We start from the raw sequence: 22,086 nt of genomic DNA on the forward strand, positions 1-22,086 counted from the left end.
CAGATTCTCTCCAAACCCCTCCACAATTTAACAGCTGTGTATGAATTATACTACTTTACAACCCATAAAGAATTCTATCCTTTTCCTTCCACAGCTCCCCTGCCTGAGTCCTTTACAGCCTCCATCTGTTCCCCCTAAAATTAGCCCCCTCCTAATCCAAGTTTGTCATACTTTGATTTGAGTTCAAGATACAGTACTTTTACAGGAGGGGGTAGCTAGCAGAATATGGATTTTTCAAATGAAAATGCAACTTTATCCAAGTATCTACAGTAACAGCAGAGGGAATATGTATTATTATTTTTGTTACTATATATTTTTCCCATATTGCTATGGATTTTAGTCAAAGATTAGTGTCTAAAAATTAATTCAAACCTTTTAGATTTTTTTCTGTAAATTACCTCAGTACTGATTGAAATCAAGATTGTATCCTTGCTTGAAAAATTATCACTTACCAACCACAGCACATTTGTATGTCATTAGAGATGCTAAGGCTTTCACTTCATCCACACTAACATCCAAACTGTAACGAATACCTGCAAAAGACACATGAGACAAAAAGGAATTCACTGAACAACTTCATAGGTATTTATAAACTGAGAAGGTTAATTCTGTACCCACCATCTATAACACACAAGTATTTAATCTATCAACTTTTGTGCTTTAAGACTTGAAGAGCAATTCCCCCATTCTCCTATTTACATATCTATCTCTTACTTAGCAGAAATTCAAGACTTCAGTAATTCTCTATTAAGTAAGTAGTTTAACAGCAGCACTCAACCTTGGAACAAAAGTGAATATTCCTTGGGAGCAAGATAAGCCAAGCTGATAGGTAACTAGCAGTAGAGATTTTTTTGAAGGCTGAAAAAGCTCATCAGCATTCCATAAGATCTTTAGCTTTGGACTTCATTGATTGTATATACAAGATGAACTTTGCTCCTGAACATGACTTATCAGTACAGGTTAGAGTCAAGACCTTTTTGCTAGAGAAATGCAAGCTCCTGTTAAGTTATGAGCCTTGCAATACATTGGCCGTGGTCCAACAAAACCACAGGTAGCTTCAAGGCTCTGGCTGCTAGGCACAGCCACATAACAGAAAGTAACAAGCCACTCTACTAATTCAAATTTGTTCAAAACATTTTGTTTGCATAAGCCTACCCCAGCAAGCTTGTGGGCCCATGCCACCCATCCCGCACACGCATGGAAGCCAGCCCACACCTGCATTCCCTGCTCTGAGTCATTCAGCAGAACTGCAAGTGTGCTGACACACGGTGCAGGCACAGTTCAGATTGTTGTGGTCTGACAGCGGCTCAGATGCAGAATGGGTGATCCCAGCCTTCAAGGCAGTTCAAACCTTCAAAGAGCGGAAAATGATTACACAAAGGTAGGGACATCTATCACCTGCCTGACCCATACCTGTCTTCTAAAAAGTGAACTGTGGCTGTCCAATGCATTGATTGAACTCAAAAGTTAAAATTCATGTATTCTGGAGGTAGCTGCAGAGTAGAAAATATTTAACCAAACTGACAGGGCACATATACAGAACTACAGAAGCCTAAACACGTGATCAATACAGCACCCACAGACAAAAAAACCCCCACCACAAGCTATATGTTAGCTTCTATCCAAGCTTCTTCTACATCACTAAGCATGTAACAGAGCCATGAAGAATTTATTATCCCCACCTCTACTCCCCGAATCCTTGGCTGTAGGTTGTGCCAAGTTGCACGGTGGCTTGTAGCAGGCACAGAGTGTCCTTTAGATGCTAGGACAAGGCACTACGAATTTCCTACTTTCTATGTAAAGAGAAGACCATATTCAGGCCCTCAGGAGTGAGAAAAGGCCAGCATACATTATCCAAACTAAAGCACTGTGCTGCTATGAAAGCCATTCCTGAATGCTCTGGAAACAATCCCAGTTTCAAAGGAACTGAGTGCTGCTCAAATAAAGCTGAGGGCCAAGTGCTACTTTCTTATGGGAGTTCAATCAGTAGAAGAAAGTACCATGTCTCTGCAGAACAGAATTTAAATTTTGTGTGCAAATGGGGGAAGGGTGGTCTCCCAAAGCAAGCTAACTAGTTTCTGACTTCGGTAGAATTGTGTTAATGCCTGGGCTTTCAAGAACCTTCTCACAGGAAGTAATATTCGAAATTCAAGTGGAATCTATCAGAGCCCAACCGACTAGTCACAGTTAACGGTTAAGTGGGTTTTTTAACACTTCTTACCCTGATCCTTCAAAGGAGCGACTACCCTTCCATCAGGCCCTGAGCAAGAACAAACACTACCTACGGCACTGACTGTCCTGCCTGGGCACACTGTTCCCTCTCGGCTGAGCAGGTACTCTGGTGACAGGTCTCATCTGAGCATTGCTCAAGCCAGCCGAGTCTGAAGCCACAATCTATGCTGGGCAGAAATGAACTCTGCCCCTCCACCCCCAGCTCAACCAGATCACTGTGTATTTATTTGTTCAGCCCATATATTTATTCAAACTTCAAGCTGCATACACAAAGCCTTTTTGCTATAACTATACTCCCACAGGCACACAAAATGTTGTTTATTGATATATGGAAAGCAGCAGGGGGACCAAACCATAAGGGATAGTTATTTTGTACAGTTCTAACAGGGAAGCAAAAGGAGAGACCACCCTTTTCTGCACATCATACAGAAGATGGGTTCTGAAAAGGTGAACATGCAGCAGTTTAACTAGAAGACTCAAACACATGCAAAACAGTTACATCTCCAGTTTCCTTGTATTACAGTCAAGGATTACTATAAACCTTACTGTAATAAGTATTAAACTTTTACAGCAAGGGAAATAGGGAGAGGCCCAAAGACAAAGTCCTGAAAGGCTTTCAGCTGAGATGCCTATTTGTCACCCTTGTACATATACCAGAATAGGGAAAACTTTAGATTTGAGGCTGAAACTATCCTTTTCTGGACAACTTCATATTTTTGAGCAAGATTTAACTTCTTTTCTGGCCTTTTAAACAGCTCTCATTGTAATGCCGTGTCTGGTGGCTTCATCTTCCTAAGTGGGAGACTAGTCAATCCTGAGAGTTGTGCTCACTTAACTAGCCACTTTGCTCCAGTTTATCTAGTGAAAATTTTCAGTAGTGTCAGGCAAAGTTCAAGGTGTGGATTCCAGGTTCCCTGACAGGTGTGATGATTTTTCCCTTCTCTGTCACCAGTGGATAACATTTCAGATGCACTAACGTTTCACTCCTTTTCACAATTAGGAGAGCTACTGTTTTCCAGGAACTGCAATTACTCTGCAGGAGGCCCACCTCTTGATGGGGAAGTTATTTGTGCTAAGCTGTTAGGACTGATGAGAAGCAGGCATCTGAGAATGCTGTACATTCCATCTGCAAGGGGATGCACAAAGATAAAAGGCTTAATTTCTATTCTATTCGGACATCAGCGAAATTTAGTTTGACAGCTTCCTAATTTGGCAGGAGGAGAGTATTGCCATGCATTTGTATGGCTCTTTTGGCAGTGTTACTATGCATTCAATAGTCTGAGTCTAAAAATGGACCGTATACAGAGATAAAACACTGTTTTGGTTTGGTTTGGGTTTTTTAAAGATTCATAATACATAAGCAAATGAAATGAAAAAAAAAAAAATAAAAAAATGCTGCTACGCAGCAAGATTATGACTTTTTAAAATCCTAACAAGTCCCACACAGTCAGTCTCTGGAAACTTGTGACTTGTACAAACTAGCTACAAAAAATAGTTTGAAGAAAGCCTCAAGTTACAGTATGACTCACTGCCATGGAAAATACTTTTCACTGGGAAACATACAAATTCTTGTCCTAGCTGAGAATTCTCTTTCCTTGCCACACCCCAAGAAGTTAAACAACATGCTAAGAGAGACACTTTGCTTTTCTATGCACAAGACCTTTTAGATGAGGAAATGTTTTCATTTAAATTTTGTTTTGTGACTGGTCAGTATAAAGAAAAGGCTTTATCATCACATTGCAGTGTCAATGCTTTTAAAACTTCTTTTTTGTGATCTGTATTTCGGAGATATACTTTACCCAGTATGGTGGTTTGACCCTGTCTGAATGCCAGGTACCCACCAAAGCGGCTCCATCACTCCCCTCCTCAACCAGACAGGGGAGAGAAAATAGAACAAAAGGTCCACAGGTTGAGATAAGGACAGGGAGATCGCCCAGCAATTACTGTCACAGGCAAAACAGACTCGACTTTGGGAAAATCAGTTTGATGTGTTAACCATTCAAACCAGAAAAACGCCTTCCACCCACCCCTCCATTCTTCCCAGGCTTAAGTCCTTATTTCTCTACCTCCTCCCCCTGAGCAGCACACCGGGACAAGGAACAGGTTTACAGTCAGTTCATCACATGTTGTTTCCGCTGCTCCTTCCTCCTCGCCCTGCCCTGCTCCAGCGTGGGGTCCCTCCCGTGGGAGACAGCTCTCCACAAACCTCTCCAATCTAGAGTCCTTCCCATGGGCTGCAGTTCTGCACACGCTGCCCCAGCCAGGGTCCCCACGGGGTCACAGCCTCCTGCGGGCACCCACCTGCTCTGGTGTGGGACCCTCCCGGGCTGCAGGTGGGGATCTGCTCCTCCATGGACCCCCACGGGCTGAGGGCACAGCCTGCCTCACCGTGGGCTGCACCGCGGGCTGCGGGGGAACCTCTGCCCCGGTGCCTGGAGCCCCTCCTGCGTGACCTGGGGCTGCAGGGCGGCTGCTCTCACAGTCTCACTCCTCTCTTCTGCTGCAGGGTTTTTTTGCGCAGTTGTTTCTTTTACCACCCTTCTTAAATATGTTATCCCAGAGGTACTGTCACTGATTAGCTCAGCCTTGGCCAGCAGCAGGTCTGTCTCAGAGCTGGCTGGCAATGGCCGTGTTGGACCTGGGGGAAGCTTCTGGCATCTTCTCACAGAAGTCACCCCTGTAGCCCCCCCCCCGGTTACCAAAACCTTGTCATGCAAACCCACTACACCCAGTTACCTCTTGCACTGAGCCAAGTAACTGTTTCAGACAAAATAAAATTTGCTCGTGATTTAAACTTAGCTTCTTAGATAGATGCTATGGATCAATTTTCACTTTTCCAAATGGAGGTAGCAACATGCTTGAAACAGTGTTTTTTAAATAAATGTCAGAGTAGTAATTATCAGCAAGACTGTATTTTGGATTCTGTAATAACAGCAGTCAGTTACCATTTTAATCAGCAGGTTTGTAGTAAAGGAGTGTACTAACAGGCATGCAACAAAGACCTTGATTTCAAAAAAACCTGGCTACATCTTACTAGATTTTACGCTGTGAGAATTTCAGTATGTTCTGTGATGTTGTTTGGGTTTTATGCTTCCTTAGAAAACACGGTGTACAGAACCACCACCTTTTCCAGGATGATTACTGCCTTTCTAGTATGCCTAAAAATCTACATCTAAGGAAGCTGGTGTAATTCTTTCCTGATCTTCTACTGCAGTGATCTTAAACGGTAGTATCTATGTATGCCCTCCCCACTAATGAGCATGAAGTATTCAAAGACAAGTCTCAAAAGTAAACAGTTGCCATAGTAACTGTTCAGAGCAAAACACATGGTAAACTACTCTTCCTGCACTAGGTATCTTGCAAACCTTAGCAAGTCGCTCAAGTTCCTCAGAACCTGCAACAGTCATGCTTTGACACTGGTGTGTTCTTCTAGTTGTGATCATCTTTAGAACTTTGAAACTAATTTGGGTCCTTTACAGAGAACAATTCTTGTTAAGATGGTGCATTTGTTCTGCTCACTGCTATTTGCAAAATGCTTGCTCATCAGAAAAAGCATTCCAGGGAAGGCAGCAGCTATCCTACACTACCCATACAGCACTCAGCAAAACAGATTTCATGACCTCTTTGAAAGTTTTTAGGTCTGACTACAGCCATATTTATCTCCCAATTAGCAACATTGGATTCTGCAGTGGCCCTGTGGGTTAACAGCTTGCCTGACCCTGTCCAAAGGCTGACATTACATCCAGAGTCTAAAGGAGCTTCAGCAAAGATGCTCACCTTGTTCGAACTATTCACCAAAATCCCCAAACAAAATCTGTAAATCAGCTTCAGCATTTATTGCAATGCCTTAGTTCCTTAACATTTTAACTCTGGATCATGTACAACATTTTCATTTAGATGAAGTCTGGGAAGTAAACAAGTGAGACTGATTACACTACTATAAACCTCTATGTAATCATTAATACCTAACACAGTAGGAACAGATCTTCCAAGCGATCCTTAGACTCTTTCAGAACAAGTACATTTTTCTAAATCCAGAAAAACAATCCAGCCTTCCCTAGAAGGAAATTGTTCAGCCTTATTTAACCATTTGGAAAGCATGGCAAGCAGCACAATGACAAATTTTGTAATTACTGAAGACGAAGAAATTCCAGAGAAACCTAATAAAGCAAGATGAGTAATTCAGTGCTGGAAATAAGATCATTGCACACCCATCAGCAACAATAACTACTCATTCCTAAATGCAATTCACTAACTGCCAAGAGAGGAGATAAAAATATTTATCTCTTCCCACACAGCATTAGCCAGCTGTAACCTGGGGCAGTCAAGAGATTCCCCTATGGACACATCCCACCATTCTGATTTAACCACAATTATGTATCTATTCCATGACTATAAGGTATTCAACCAGACAGAATACTTCAGTATACACCACTTCTTGTATGCTTTTAATAACCTGCACTTACATGAAATACGCTTAAACTATACACGTTCATTTCATTCCATGAAGAGAAAAGCCAAGAATATCCTCTATTAAAAAATAACGTGTGGTGCACTGGTAAGACCTTGTGTTTTTAATGCAGATATGACAAATTTAGTATAGCTACCACCAGGCAATCACATATTACCTGAACTTATGCACATAGAATATGGCTCAGCAGAAGTAGAGTCTCACCTGCAGAACTACCTCAACCCTACTTAAAGCATAGCCTTCTCATTAAACTGCACTCCACTCTGTATCAACAAAAACTGATACAGAGAGATGCAGTAACACTGCTTCCATGTAGATATTAATACCACGGGCATGGGTGTGCGCAGAGGGCGGAAATAACACACAAGTTGGCCCTGGCTAGGCCAAATGCCATAGGAGCCACAAAACAATAAGCCACTGCAGTGCTGACATGAAGCAGGCAAATTCCACACTCTTACTAAGAGTTTATTTCCTAACAAGATGGAGCTGTTGCAATTCAAGTAACAAAGCATACCTGCCAGGATGACCCAGAGAACAGGAGGGAGACTATCACACAAGAGACTCCCCTCCTCACCCCCTTCAACGTGTTTATCCAGAAACCTCAATGCTGAGAGAGGTATGATCGCTCTATAAATAGACAAGAAGCCAACAGTAGCAAGGGAAAATAACTATTTAGGATCAAGGACAAAGCTGGCTACTACACAAACGGTATGAGCTGACTAAATGAAAAAGCTGAGGCTGAAAAAATTCATAGCCAGAAGAGCAAGGCATAGACTCCTACAAGAGTATCGGAGATAAAAACACAAAACTGATACAGTTCACTGAGAATTGCAACTAGTTTATATTAGAAGACAGCAAAAGCACAGGTCACCCATTCCTTGTCTTTTTCTTTCCTTCAATTTGCAATTTAAATATAAATCCACTGCTGTAACAGTTGTAAAGTTAGGTAAGCTACAATAAGAGGACAGAAACCTATGAAAATAAGGCACTCGTAAGCTTTAGCTATAACACTGTTACCACAGTTCAGCTAATTACCTTTTTTTCTGTAAAAGTCTCATATTCATTTGAAGTTAGATCAGTTTCCATGGTGTATTTTCAGGTTACAGATGGTCTATGCTACAGTTCCATCTCCTGCATGGTCTCTAGGGTACATTTCCACACCTTACCCTTGAAGACCCCCAGGCCAAAGACACTAGCTCAGAACTTTCATCCATGCATGACTTAAAAAAGCAAAGCCACCAATACAACCCCCGGATAAACAGAACTCTGCTGAACTGGAGATACCTTATAGCACGACTTCTTACTTCCCCCACTTACAAAGGGGTATAAACAATGTCACGATAGTCAAGAGAGCACACAGGGTTGTACTGGTCCAACTCTTACACGTAAAGCTTTTTCTTTTGGAAGTAAGGTTACCATCACGATGCGTGCGTACTGTTTTAGACAGTATGTACAACAGAGGCTATTTGACTGAGCACTGAGATTAGCATCAGCCTTAAGACCTCTGCAACTGGAAAACTGCGGCAAGGGTAGTATGAATGTCACCTTATGCAGTAAGAAACTCATTAACATGAAGTGAGAAGGATAAATCCTGATGGGCAGAAGAAAAGCAGCCAAAACCAGAAGATGGTACAGCTTTGTCATGCAGAATAGCACCTTCCAGCCAAGACAGCACCACTCAGGAAATCAGATTCATTCACCTCCAAGTCAACTGAGCAAATAAAGTAAGAATCATCTGTCTTTATATACAGAGAGTGAACTTCAAAGTAACCTATGACAAAAGTTTTTCAAAATTCCTGTGTAAGTGAAAGTTAGACTAAACCTGCTCTGGAACTAATATGGTTTTAAAGCTTTTCTGAACTAAGGAAGCAGCTGAGACTTGGTTAAAGCAATCTGGGTGAGCATAAACAAAAGGTTAGGCTGTTTCCCAGCTCCAAATCATTTGGTTTCATTGATAGCAGACCTGCTGGACAGCCGGCTAAAATGAAAAGGCTTTAAAAAGTTCTAAAACCACTTAATAGCTTTATCCCCACACTAAATGCTGCCTAACAAACATGGAATCATTTCCATACTACTAAGCTGGTAGGGACTCGATAGGCTTATTCTGTTTTCTGAAACAGACCCATTAATGAAAACAGCTGTCAGCAACCACAAGAAAAAGCGGCTTAACCAGTTCTACACCTTTCACAGAACCTGATAAAATTATTTACAAGATTCATTATTTTAAGCAGGAACTGCCAGCGCACTTTTTAACAGAATCATCCATATTCAGCCACCTCATTTCCTGCCTCCCCGTTCGGGTTCAATTCTGCAGGCAGCTGTCAGTGCTGCGGACGAGCAGCTGCGGTTTCCTGCTGGTGCTGGCCACTCACACACAAGTCACCACGCCAGCAAAGGAAAGAGTGACCTGACCCACAGCATTACTTCAGCCACCACACAGTCCAGTCATATAAATACTAAGTTTGGGTCATAAGCAACTTGATTTCCAACACACAAGAAAACTGCTTATCCCTATGTTCTCAATGGGATGAGGGATCTTAATTTTCCTTTCCAGCAAACAGTTACGCTGCAGAAAACAGAGCCTTTAAAACCTGGACTTGCATGCTGGACATACCCCGAGGCCTACCACTGAAATGAGTAAATCCATAACCGTTCTGTAAAGATTCCTGAAGAACAGCAGAAGAAAAAGAATCACCACCTTCTCGAGTTGCAAAGTTTTGCAACCCACGAAGTAGAATGACAGGCTAATTTCTACAGCAATTAAATAGGTAAATGCCACAAGACGCAACAGAAGATGTTATTTTTGGGTTCTCTCGATGACATGGGAAAATCCCACAGGTTACAAACTGAAAAGAAAGCATGTTTCAGTACCTAGTGCCAGTCTTCCTGAAAAGCACTAAGATGAAGAATCACCTGCACTGCCGTGTAGTGACAACTGCATCCAACCTGTGTCTGCCCAGCGGGGAAGGGCCTGGGGGGGGCTGGCTGGCGGCCGGCTGGGCAGGAGCCCCCCGCCTGCCCAGGTGGCCCAGGAGGCCAGCGGCACCGGGCTGGTGCCCGAAACAGCGTGGCCAGCAGGCCCGGGGCAGGGACCGTCCCCCTGCGCTCGGCACCGGCGAGGCCGCCCCTGGAACGCTGTGTCCAGCTGTGGCCCCGCACGGCCAGAGGGACGCAGAGGGGCTGGAGCGTGTCCAGAGCCGGGCAGGGGCTGGGGAAGGGGCTGGGGCACCCGTGGGATGGGGGGTGCCTGGGGGGGCTCAGCCTGGAGAGGAGGGGGCTCAGAGGAGACCTTAGATCAGGCTGCCCAGGGAAATGGTGGACTCGCCATCCCTGGAGGTATTTGAAAAGCTGCGTAGATGTGGCGCTTGGGGACATGGTTTAGTGGTGGGCTTGGCAGCGCTGGGTTATGGTTGGACTTTATCTCAAATGTCTTTTCCAACCTAAATGATTCTACAATTGACTTCTGGTTTTACACCTGTTTTGGGGGGGAAGAGAGGAGAGTAGGATAAGCCATTAAATACTTCCTATGTTTATTAACTATGCTTTAGATTGTTAGAACTAGGTTATTAATAGCATCATACTTCTTGATTAGAGATATGACAGTCAAGTTTCCCACCAAAGTGTAGAAGTTTGCCTGTGCTAAAAATGTAAGACTGATCTTGAACTTGCCCTCATCCAGCCCAGCCCATGGGGTCTGCCATTCCATTTGCGCATCAGGCCAGAGTCATCCATCCACTCGGGAGCCTTATTTTCAATGCAGGCCTCTGCTAGCACTCACTCCGGGGGTTTATTTCTCCTTGCAGGCAACAGAGAGGCCAGCAGAGAAGGAAGTACAGAAGTACTACTAGCCAAGGAACTGCTGCATTTCTCCTGGCAGGTCTCATCTATGTGCACATGTGAGTTTTAAACTTGCTTCATAAAGATCAACCTCACATTAAGAAGTTTGGCGCTTTTCAGATTTGGGCTGGACAGGGGTTGAGGTTTCACTCTAGAAGAGAATGATCAGGCAAAGAATTTGAAGATGTGTGTGACAGAAGGAACATAATCTAACTGCTATAATATTAAGCTACAAACATTTAATAGAAACACGAGGTGCTGCTAAAGTGCAGATAATTCAAATGTTTACTCTGTTTCCTCAAATAATTCGGCTGTCTCTGGGTTTAGAGCATCTAAATCAAGATTTTTTTTTAAATTTCATTGACAGTAAAAATTCTTCATTAGTTCATGGTTAAATTTGTAAATGACCTTATAAACAAAAAGGTATATAGAAGTAACATACAATCACTAATGAAGTATTTTGTTATGGATGTACAAAAAGAAATGAGGAACAAAATTGAAGGAAGACAGCCTTTAAAAGATTTAAAAATATTTGTTTTCCTACATTCCATACCTTAAAGTGTACTTTGATCATTTGTCTAATCTGCATACACAACAGTATTTAATATTCTCTAAACAGCATCTCTTATCCTTCAGCTTATGTAAACCTCAAGAAATACAAGAGATGAGCTTTTAAATCACAATGCTTCTTAAAAGAATGACAGAGATGACAAAGAATCCCTACTTGCTATTACCTAGCAGTAACTAAACACTCTCTTAGTACCAAATACAAAATTCTAAAAAAAAAAGTACAGGGAACCTTATTTTATCGAACTTTAAATTACAGTAAGTACAAAGTCAAAGTTCACAACTCCGCATTTGAAAAAAATCTGGAAGCTGTGTTCCTCTAACTGCCCTGCAAGCCTTCCAGATTCTAACTCACCCCTTCTTTTAAAAGGTGGTCTTAATGTCCCCCTTGCTGTTTCTTGCTGGCATGAATCACTTTCATCAGACTCTTGAATCCACAGTGTGTGAGTGACACTCACTTCAGCAAGTTTTCGCATGTTGTACTATTATGGAGTTTGAGTTGTATTTCACCGGTCTTTGCAGGTTTTTTCCCTGTGGAATGTACTAGGATTCCAGTTTAAAAACCACTTCTAGACAAAAGCTCAAGTTATTGGTGTATTCTGGGTGGATCAAATGTACCATAAACACAGAAAAACCTTTACTACTCCTTTTCTTTGCAGTTTGAGTAAAAATGATCTACTTCCTCCCATCTTTTTTTTTCATAGCAAGTTTCAAGCAGTCAATCTGCACTTAATCACACATGCCATATAAATTTACTGCAAAGCCAGATTGTCATCTGATAGCGAGCAAATTCCTAGAGAGCATCAGAAGGTGAAATCCATTTATAATCACTACAGTGAAAAGAGTGGAAGTATCATTTGCAGTTCCTTCCCCTAAACCCACAGAAGGTGGGGAGTGGCACAGGAAGAAAAGGACCAACTATTAAGACTTCCCATTTTCTTTAGCTGTCATTTCCAACTGCCTTGAAATTCACAGTTGTAACTTTCCACAAATGCTCCAGTGTTTGATCCAGTGTCAGTGCAGACAGGCATAACAAATGCTACTGAAAATCAAGAAATTCTGTTGAGGACTTACAAATGTAGGTATCAGAACAGAAGGTATCCCGTCACCCCACTGGTGTTTTTTGTTCCTGTACAGAGTATTTTACAGTTCTTTGTTATGAAAACATTAATTTCTTTGGTACTACGCAATACTAATGTGACTTATTAGAAGTTATCATATATATAAATACGATCTTATTACTTCATTTGCCACTGAACTGTATTTTGTTACACAAGTGGGGATCTTGTAAATAACACAGGCTGTACAGAAAAGTACGTTTTGTAAGCAGCAGCAAAAAGTAACTTAACCTCAACAGTGACAAAACAGCAGTATAATAACCATCAGCATTTTGAAAGAAATCATAGCAATGTCAGAGAAACAGTAGCTCCACACAGAGTAAGCTTCAGCCATACCCAACTTCAGCTACAACTAAGTCTGCGGTGGTAACTCTTGTTCCAAGTAATCACCAGAAGCTGAGTTAGCCTCTTTCGGGTAAGAACTAAGCCTGCCATGGGACACTCACTATGTATTTGATTTTGCAAGGTTACGAACCGCATTAACAGGACAGACTATTTGCGCTGCAAAGAGAGACATCCCCCCTGTCACATACGCACACCAGCTGAACTGATTATCAGGAACACCCTTCCTACTCTATCCTCGAAGTCAGAGGTCTTTGCTGATAAGAAATCACCGAGAAAACTTTGCTTCCTGCAACCATCGTTATTTGCCATAAAGCTGTTCTACGCTGAAGAAACTTGTTTACAGAGCACAGAGGCTCCGGTCTGAAACGGTCCCAAAATGGTCTCCAATACTCAACTGTCCACAAAGTTCGAAGCTCCTGAAAAAGTTATGAGGACATCTGTATTTGTTTTTCCAGGAAACGCCATCTCTCCCAGACTACAAGGAGTCCGATTCGTCTAAGATCGGAGCTGATCCCACGTGAGCTCAGTCCCGCTCAGCTCCAGCGGGATTCACCCTCCCAGTCCCTCTGCACTGGCACGGCACCGGCCTCACCTACGCCAAGCCAGCTTCCCCTGGGCAAATCGCTTTAGGTTCTTTCCTGCATGTGTAGCCAACGCCTGGGGAAGCGTGCAATTTGATTATTTTATTTTTCTCTCCTGCCGCTTTCTGGGTGAGCACTGGGGTGTCACAAACGCAGCAGGCGGCGTGTGAAGGGGCAGCTCCTCAGCCCCCGGCTCCAGAGCTGGCACTTCAGGCGTGGAGACCCCACGTCCTCCGAGGGGCACCACCGCGGTCCGAGGCGCACCGGGCGGTTACGCGGAGCTGCCCTCGCACCCCTCGCCTTGCCCGAGGCCGGAGCCGCGGCGAAGGCCCGCCCGGAGCTCTCGCACCCCGGCTAACGGGCGGGTCACGCGCGGGGAGCCGGGCAGCGGATCGCTGAGGGGCCGAGGGGAGCCGCTCTGCCCCCGCTGCCGCCTTCCCCTCAGCTGAGGGAGGGAAGCTGCTGCCTGTCGCCGCCGGAACGCCGGCCGGGCGGCCAGCGGGGAGCCAAGCGTCGCCCCCGCGCCGGTACCTCCGGGAGGCGCCCGGCCGGGGCGGGAGAGGGGCCGGCGGGCAGGGCACTGTAGAGCGGGGCGGGGGGGGGGAGGGGAGGGGGCCGGCGGGTCTTACCTCCCTTGCAGGGGGTGCGGTGCTGGCTGTGCTGCGCCCGGTAGCCCTCGATCACCTCCCACTCGCCGTTGTCGCGCTTGATGGGGAAGGAGACGCTGAGCACATGGTTGCAGGGCTTGATGATGCGGAGGATGCCGCGGACGCGGTGGCGCCGGTCCTCCATGCTCTCGCGGGTGCGCAGCCCCTCCACCAGCTTGTCCTCCACGATGCTGGCGCCGCGGTCGAAGAACCCCTCCACCATCTTGAAAAAGTTGGGGTCGTCCTCCTTCTTCGCCGCCTCACAGTAGTGCCGCCGTGGGCACCGGCTCCCACCCCACGCCGCCGCCACCCCCCCGGCAGCCGCTGCCGGCCCGCCCGGCTCCGCGCCCGCCAGCACCGAACCGGCGGCCAGGCGGGACGCCAGCAGCTCCCCCAAGTAGCGGTACATGGCGGCGGCCGCCGGCACTCACGGTAGCGGCGCAAAGGCGAGGGACACAGCCGCAGTGGCGGAGCCCGGCGGTACTGCTACAATAGGCGCGGGGCCGCCGCCGCCGCCTTTAAACGGCGTCGGGGTGGGGGAGGGGGCGGCGGGGCAGGGGGGGCCGCGGGGGGGGGGCAGGAACGGGCTGCGCCTCCCCACTGCGCACGCGCCCCGCCTCTCCGCCCCGCCCCCGGCGGGATTCGCGGAGGGCAGGGGGGCGCGGCGCGCGGGAGTCTCGCTATGGGCGGGACGGGAGGGGGTGTGGCGAGCACGCGCGCTGCGGAGCCGCGCGGCCCCCGCCCCCGCCCCCTCCCTGCGCAGCCGCCGCCGCCCGCGGCCGTGCGGGAGTCCGGGCGTTGCCGGCCGCGCCCCCGCCGGCTTCGGTAGGTCGGCGGCGGGAAGGGGCAGCGGCAGCGCGGGCGGCCTTGCCCCGCCTCACCTCGTCCGCGTCGCTTCCCTTTCCTCTCGCAGAGCTTGCGGCTCTCCGCGCCTCACGTTGTGGGCCGGCGGGAGAGCGGTAACGGCCGCTGCCGGGCGGAGGGCTGCGGCCTGCGGGGGCTGCGCCGCTCCGCTCCTGGGCCTGTGCCGCGCCCCGCGGCCCCGCGCTGGGCAGGCGCCGTTGCCGTGAGGGACCCGTGGAAGGAGCCCGCGGTAAAGCACAGGCGGGAGCCCCGGCTCGCTCCGGGCGGCGGTAGCGGGTGCTGCGGCGGGCCGGGCCGGCACGCGCTGCCCGTTCCCCGGGCACGGAGCGTGGCCTCTCCCGGCGCCGGGCACACATGCAAGTAAGGGTGCTCCCACGCAGGGCGGCGCAGGGAATCCTCCAGGGAAAGGAGGGTTTGTGGGACGACCCCCTGGGAGGGGGAGCCCGCTAGGGAGCCCCATCTTGGCCACCTGTGTTTAACGGCTGCCCTGTCAGCCGGGGACAGGCTTCGAGCCAAGCTGCTGGCTGGCCGCGGTGCTCAGGTGCTGTGTCGGTAGCACGTTGCCGGCTGCTGGCTCGAGGGCGTTGGGGTTTATGTACCTCAGGCTGTCGAGTACTTCTCTAAGAATATCGCTTTAAGCCACGTAAGATCTGATTTGATGTGTTCTGAAGAACACGGGAGATTGTGTGTTGCAGCCTTTCTACCCAGTTCGTTTTAGAAGAAAAAGTGATTTGTTCACGTTCTGTGGGGTTGGGCTGCTAATCAGAAAATACAGCGGGTTTTTTCTGTTGAAACATGTGGGAGACCAATGGCCTTAGGGCAGAAAAAAGCAGAAAGGCCCTTTATGGGGATCTCTAACCGCTATGGACGCCTGAAGGGCTGCGCTGCAAGGCTTGCGGGGCATTTAACTTGCCTGTATTGGTCAGCAGGAAGCTTAGCCACAGGCTCTTTCAATGCACATAAACTTCTCAAACCACTGATACTCAAATTTTATCTTGATTTAGTGTTGTTTCTCTATCCCGAGATTCTTAAGAAGTTTTGGTAAGGACCGCTAATAAGGTTACCTTTTATCTAATGAGGGTGGTTTGTAACTGTAGTCTGGAGAACAAAGATCCTTGTAGTAAGGGATACAGAAACAAAAGCAAGACAGGAGGTTGTTCTTGGGCCAGTTTGTCAATTGGGTGTTCCCACAAGGCTTCAGAAAAAAAGCTCAGAGAGTTGTTTTTCTGGCCATACTGGAAGTGGTTCATAGATAACTTCTATTGCGGTGTTCGCTTTCAGTTCACAGAATTGCACTGATCTCAGTAGTTGTATCAGCTTTGAGTTACTATTTGATTTCTGTCATATGCAGGTTCTGAAAAGCTAAAGCTGAACTTCTGTTCAAGTTTCTAACTTCTGTAAATGTGTAGGAAAGGTGGTGTGGCAATTAGCCCTTATCAGCTAATTGTTTTCACCTTGTTCTGTAGGTTACAATACCATTTCACAGACACAAAGGTTAAATGAAAAATGTGATATAACAGTTTGCTCGTGTGTAGACTTGGATCAAAATAAGGTTAACATGCTTAGCTCCTATCCTGCCTTCAGCTGTGGCATCTCTGATTTATGAGCTTCACTCAATTATCAGCTGCTTGCAGTATCAGGCTGTTTGCAGTACACATTTGTGAAGGTATTTGAGACTGAGTGTGGGGCATGACAGTGTGAGACCAAAGTGGGATCTCCACATGGGTTCAGTCACATAACTGTATTTGGAGTAATGGCAGCATCATAGCTGCTCTCTTTTCTAAACAAGACTGGATTTCAGCAAAATATTCAACAAGCTGTGTGCTGAATGCTAAGAATAACTAAATCAGTACATTGAATTTCTTAGTCTTTAAATACTGTAAAAGAAAAGGTAATTAGGGATTTTTGTTTGCATTTTTTTGTGTGTACAGTTCACAGGCACTTTATCAGCCTCAGTAGGCCCGTACCATTTTTTTGGTTGCTCCAAATCCCTTCTGATGACAAGAGTAATCATGATGCCTGAGGGTATTCAAGAAGAGTGAGAACAGGAGTTATATACCTTATTCTAGTACTCTTACATGGTAAGTAGTGAGCAGTTGAAGCAAAATGTATTTATCAGAAGAAATTAAAATTCACAAGCTTTAGAATGAATTTTAGCAGGTATGAAAGTGGTAATTGCAATAATAAAAGATTAACTGTATCTTCTTTGTTCTTGTATAGCATATGAGTGCCATCAGAAGATTCACGTTTGAGTGCCATCAGTAAAAAAAAAAAAAGTATCTCTTGAATGGATTCAAAGGTAACTTTTTGTCTTCACAACCAGAAGCTTCACTAACTTTTAATGTCATGTTGAATGTTGGTCTTAGGCTTGCATCTGAAGAGGTACGTAGAGAAAACTTCATACCTGTGTGGTAGGAACTGTCTGCAAGATTTGTGGACTTTGCAGCAAGGTTATACTCAAGTGTTATGTGTGATAGATCTAAGTCTTTAAATCTGTGAAGTTTAAGCGAGGGAGACAAGTTGATTTAATTTCCGAAGCTGCTTCTAAAACATCTTTATTTTAACAGATTATTTCTATTAATTATAAACATTGGAGTGTGCCTTCCTGAAACAGTCCACAATTTTAAGGTGTAAATTGTCGATTTCATAGCAGGGGGAGTCAAATTTATTATGTGTCAAATTGTAAAGTTTTATTGAAAAAAGTGATCTAAGACAGGAATCCAGTATTTTCTGCTTTAATTCATTATTTGAAGTATTAGCTATTTGAGAATATATAGATGACTAGGATAATCTTTTTCCTATGTCTGACATCGTTAATATTGGCATCACAGATGGAAAATACAATTTTATTAAAATTAAAAGGTCAGTTGGGTTCAGTTTAGTGTTCTCAAAGTTTGTCAATTTGGCTAAAATGTTCCTAGGATGTACTAGTACTGGGCTCTCTCAGAAGCCAGGATAGCTATTCCTGGTTTGCATCCCAGTCTCCTTTACCAGCTTACCAAAGCGGGTAAGAGAGGGCAAGAGCAGAGAAGCTGGAAATTAGGGGACCTCACAGGGCTCTGAATAACTCTGCCCCTTGTCTGGCTAAGCCCCTTCAAATCCAGGGTAACCCTGGGACGGCCTCCAGTTCAGAGACTTAAGAGTCTGAACATCCATTACCATGGTCGGGAGGAAGGTTGGTCTGTACAGTGGTCAGAGAACTAATTCCTTTCTGTGGTAAGCAAACTTTCTTCTGGGAACAGAAATGGAATTTGAAATACTCTGCAAATGGAATTACAGTTGTTTCAGCAAGCTTCATTTTAAGCTGTCAGCTGTATCACATGAAGCATTTGGCAGTTCTTAACCCTTTGCTTAAAGAATTGAGATAAAGTCCAAATATTGGTAACACATATGAAGACATATTTTTCTAGTGATTCTAGAAATAACGTGGCAAGTTGTAAAACCTCTGTTTTACAACTGGTTCTAGCCCAGTAGGATAACATAGTGTGTTGTGCAAGTTGAAGCAAGTTCTTGTTCCCCTTTGAATTGCCTGTATGAGCAATTGTGTTTCCCTTCCTTATTTAACCAGAAGTTGCAAAAAGATGTTTATTTCTCTTGGACTTAAGTGTTATGCTGCATTGGTTTATGTAGACCTTGGTAGTGTAGGTCTAGTTAGGTGACCTACACTAGGTGACAGCTGGGGTTATTGTACTACCCAAACTTGCTGGAGAAGAACTGTTCAGCCCGTTAACAGATCTGTGGATGGTTGAATAATAGTTACTGGGATAATGGGAGGGTATGAATCTGTCAGGAATACTAACTGTAGTCCTATTCCTGTTCCTCTCGGCTGAAATCCTGGGCATGTTTCTGTTATGTAGAGGGTATGCAGGTGGGCAGCAAGTATGTAGGACTTCACAGTAATCCTACTGCGTTGGAGCTGCCTGGATATTGTGGCAAAGTGTGCCAAAATACTACCAAACAGCAATCTGATCCTTTTGCAGATTGTTAGCTTGAGGTGTTCTCAAGTTTTACAGATTATATTTTCTGCCTTCACAATGCTTTAAAGTAAAGCTTCATGTATAATTGGTTTTGGCATGGGATATGAAAGTAGGTGGCTGTTTTCTTTATCTAAAGGAAAATGTTGTGCCAGCCTTCAGTCTTCAGAATAAGGGGAGGTAATTTTGATAGAGCACGTGTTCTTTCAAATATGTATATTTTTAGAAAATAAATACATAAAGAAACTAAGGAATGATTAATGCAACCTGAGCTGAATTTTAATTCCAAAGTTGTGAATTAAATTATTATACTCTTAAGTGTCACATTTCTTGGTTATATTCTTCCCTTTTTATGCCAAGCCAGTACATGATATAACAGGAATTAAACAAGAAGTGTGGCACGGTTGTTTAGCTTCAGTGTTGCTAGAGTGCTGGCTCTATAAGATGCTATTACAAGCAACACATGAATTAGGTGAATCCCAGAAGATTCCTTTGATTTGCAACCTGTCTGTGTAAGCACTCTTACAAAACAAACACTTAACTAGAAACCTTCATTTCAGTCATTTCACCAGTTCGAGACTAAAGCTGATGAAAAGCTGTTTCACTGGCAGCAGGAGGTATCAATACTTAAATCTGTTGGTTTGGAGACTGGGCATGAGCCAGCTGAAGTTAAAATTCTGGTAAATACTTATGAATCCCTTAACTGAGGTCTGAGGTAATTTTTCTTTCCTTTATAAATAGCTTCAGCTGTGTCCAGCCATACCAGAGCTGGAGAGTGGACTGGTAGGTTTTCTTTATTTGCTTCTTTTGGCTTGATACAAAAGAGCTTGAATTTGGTGGCTTTCCAAGCAGGTTGCAGAAGTTAGATCTGGGATGTGCTTTCTGTAGTACTGCAGAGCTGGAGAAGAGGTATTTGGATTGTTTCCAGTTGAGATAAAGACTTTAAACCTTCCAATACTTTGTGTTGTTAGTGAGATGCTTAGGTATCTGTGGTCTGATGATTTAACATTATTTTTATGTATTATTTTGCATTAAATTTAAGTATTTTCATGGTTGCTGAATTCAAGTATAAGCTATTAACATCTTGTTTGTATGTAAATAGTTACTTCTTAGCCTATCTATAGCACTGTAGAAGTAGAGGGTGAAACTCATGATTGTACAAGTGAAGTAGGAAGTTGGTAGCTTTAACTTAGTGGGGGCTTCCTTTAGGAAATAGTCTAACGTGAGAGTCTTAGGTTTTTACTTTGGGTGTTGCTATATAAGCAATCAGCTGAACAATATCATGTTTAAATTTATTATTTAAACAATCCCAAGATTTTTTACTTTTGCAGGACTTTTGCAGCAAGATAGCATTCTTATTTTAGAATTCTGGCAGTAGGATTATTGGGCTGTCTTCCAGAATGTAAATTCGACAGGGGTTCCTAATTCTCTGGGAAAGGTACTTGAAAACCCCTCAGTAAGTGGACTAATGTACCAACTTTTCAGAGCAAGTGTCAGAGGGCAATTTCCCAAGCTTTTAAGTTGTTAATGATTCTGCTGCAGAAGTCAGAAAATATTAAATTCTCATAACTATCTCATGAGTAAATACAGTTTTGATTGCCTTGAAAAGTGGTGGTGCTTATGTTTATCAGCTTTAAAGGCCTTCTGTCTCCATCTGTTTATATTGCTGCTGTGCATGATGACTGATGTTGCCAACTGGTTACTTTAGCTCTGTGGCAGAACAGATATAAAAAGCTCTTGATGTATACAGGAGGTGATGTCCTCATTTCTTGTTCAGACAGTCTACAGATACACAAAAATTTTGTGCCATGTTTTAGTACTTTTATCATCAGTATATTGCTAATTGGCATTGCCAAATAATGTAAATGAGAAATACAAAATACGCTTCTTAAAATGCTTATTTCCTGTAGTGCAACTTCTGGTTTTCAGATGGGTAGGATGAAAAGGAACTTTCTCTGGAGGCTGCAGATCTGATCTGAAGCTTACTGAAGTCAGTTAACAGGTTAATCTGATTTCAGTGACCTTTCAGTCAGCATAGCCCTTAATGAAGTGATAGGGGCTTTTGCAAGTCAATGTGAAGGCTTCTCCTTTCTCAGTTCCTGTATTGGTGAGAGTCTGTTATAGTAGCTGGTTTGTATCTTCGTGGAATAATCTTTAGCTTTTGCTTGTTTTGTCCTCATCTGTACTTTAAAACACAGAGGGGATGGTATACTTCAGATTCCTAACTGTGAAATGCGTTTGAAATGAGCTCATGAAAAAGCTGGTAATGGGAAAGTTGAAATGAGCTCATGAAAAAAGTTGGTAATGGGAAAGCTGAAAGGTATACAGACAAAAACCTTCATAGATGCACTGTGAACATGCAAGCTTTGTTCCTTTAAATAGGGTTAGGAGGGAAAGTAAATACTTTATTTCCTGGAAATTATGCTATGTTTTGAGAATTGCCATCTATTTTAATCAACGCAGCAAACAGATAGTAGGAAGTATGGTTTGCCAGGAGTAGCTAAGAATTGTTTGAAAGTCACATTTACAATTTAAATTCTTTTTTGCAACTCTTGGTGGCCTTGGCTGTCTGGCTGAAAGTTATACCAGAGATCTTAACAGCCTGGAATCACAGCGTCAGAGACTGCAAACCAGTTTTTTCTTGCTTTAATGCTCAGTTGACAATCAGAAATTGTTGGCATAAATGAAGTGTGTATTGTTTAAATAACAAACATTAAAGTTCTTAAGCACTACAGAAGACTAGTATTCTCCAGTTCATTTGTTTGCATTTCTGTTAACAAAATTAACTTTATCCTCTTTCACTTTGGAGGACTGGTTATGGAAATCACTATTGTTAAAATATATTTGAATGTTTAATCATTTGTGGATGAAGCCCATATATAAAGAATTAAGAATTACCGCTCAAGTTTGTTGGTACAATTGAAATTGGCGCTGTTCATCAGCAAAGTCCAGGAGTACATTGGCTGGTATTTTGCAACACATTACAGATTTACAAAAAAAAAAAAAGGTAAAAAAATTGCTGGTTATGCTGGATGCTGAACATGTATGTGATATCTTTTCTTAGTCATCTTTTACAGACCTCAAGATTGTTCATGGTGTCCACTGGATGTAGAGATACAGTGCAAATGTTACATGGCTCATCCTAGAGGAATCTCAGAATAGGGAAATAAATCAGAATAAGGAATACTTGGATTTTAATTATATTGTCCCATCTTGTGCACATTTGAACTATTTTTGGAAACACTATTTAAAAAGGTTAGGTATTTTTCCAGTCCTTTTGGTCTGTCTTCTAGTTAAACGATTTGGTTTATTATTAATGTCCTTTGATGCTGGAGTTAATAAAAATCACGTTATAAATGGTGTTCAGGTGCCCATAGGGCAGTCTTCTTAAATGTATAGCCATGCAGTGCCAGCTTACGGGATTGTGGCAAAACGTGCACCGACAAAATC

General features: G+C 44.0%; 2 protein-coding genes across 12 annotated transcripts in view; one reads left to right on the forward strand and one right to left on the reverse strand.

Moving 5' to 3' along the window:
* GLUD1 (glutamate dehydrogenase 1) overlaps window positions 1–14,336 on the reverse strand; it is a 32,207-nt gene extending 17,871 nt beyond the window's left edge. The window contains exons 1-2 of the mRNA XM_055721277.1: window positions 13,781–14,336; window positions 453–533 (exon numbers count right to left, since the gene is read on the reverse strand). Coding sequence (XP_055577252.1) covers window positions 453–533; window positions 13,781–14,207 — 508 coding nt within the window. The 5' untranslated portion in view covers window positions 14,208–14,336. The remainder of the gene's footprint in view (window positions 1–452; window positions 534–13,780) is intronic.
* A 164-nt stretch (window positions 14,337–14,500) lies between these two features.
* SHLD2 (shieldin complex subunit 2) overlaps window positions 14,501–22,086 on the forward strand; it is a 41,218-nt gene continuing 33,632 nt past the window's right edge. For 2 of the 11 annotated variants that reach the window (XM_055721274.1, XM_055721272.1), the window contains exons 1-2: window positions 14,501–14,623; window positions 16,883–16,961. The gene's annotated coding sequence lies outside the window, so the exon portion shown is untranslated. Of the gene's footprint in view, window positions 14,624–14,686; window positions 16,744–16,882; window positions 16,962–21,700; window positions 21,892–22,086 lie in introns of those variants that run through there. The other 9 variants (XM_055721275.1, XM_055721270.1, XM_055721271.1 and 6 more) reach the window with 9 other exon arrangements.

Source organism: Falco cherrug, chromosome 9 (assembly GCF_023634085.1).
Source record: "Falco cherrug isolate bFalChe1 chromosome 9, bFalChe1.pri, whole genome shotgun sequence".
Classification (NCBI taxonomy): Eukaryota; Metazoa; Chordata; class Aves; order Falconiformes; family Falconidae; genus Falco; species Falco cherrug.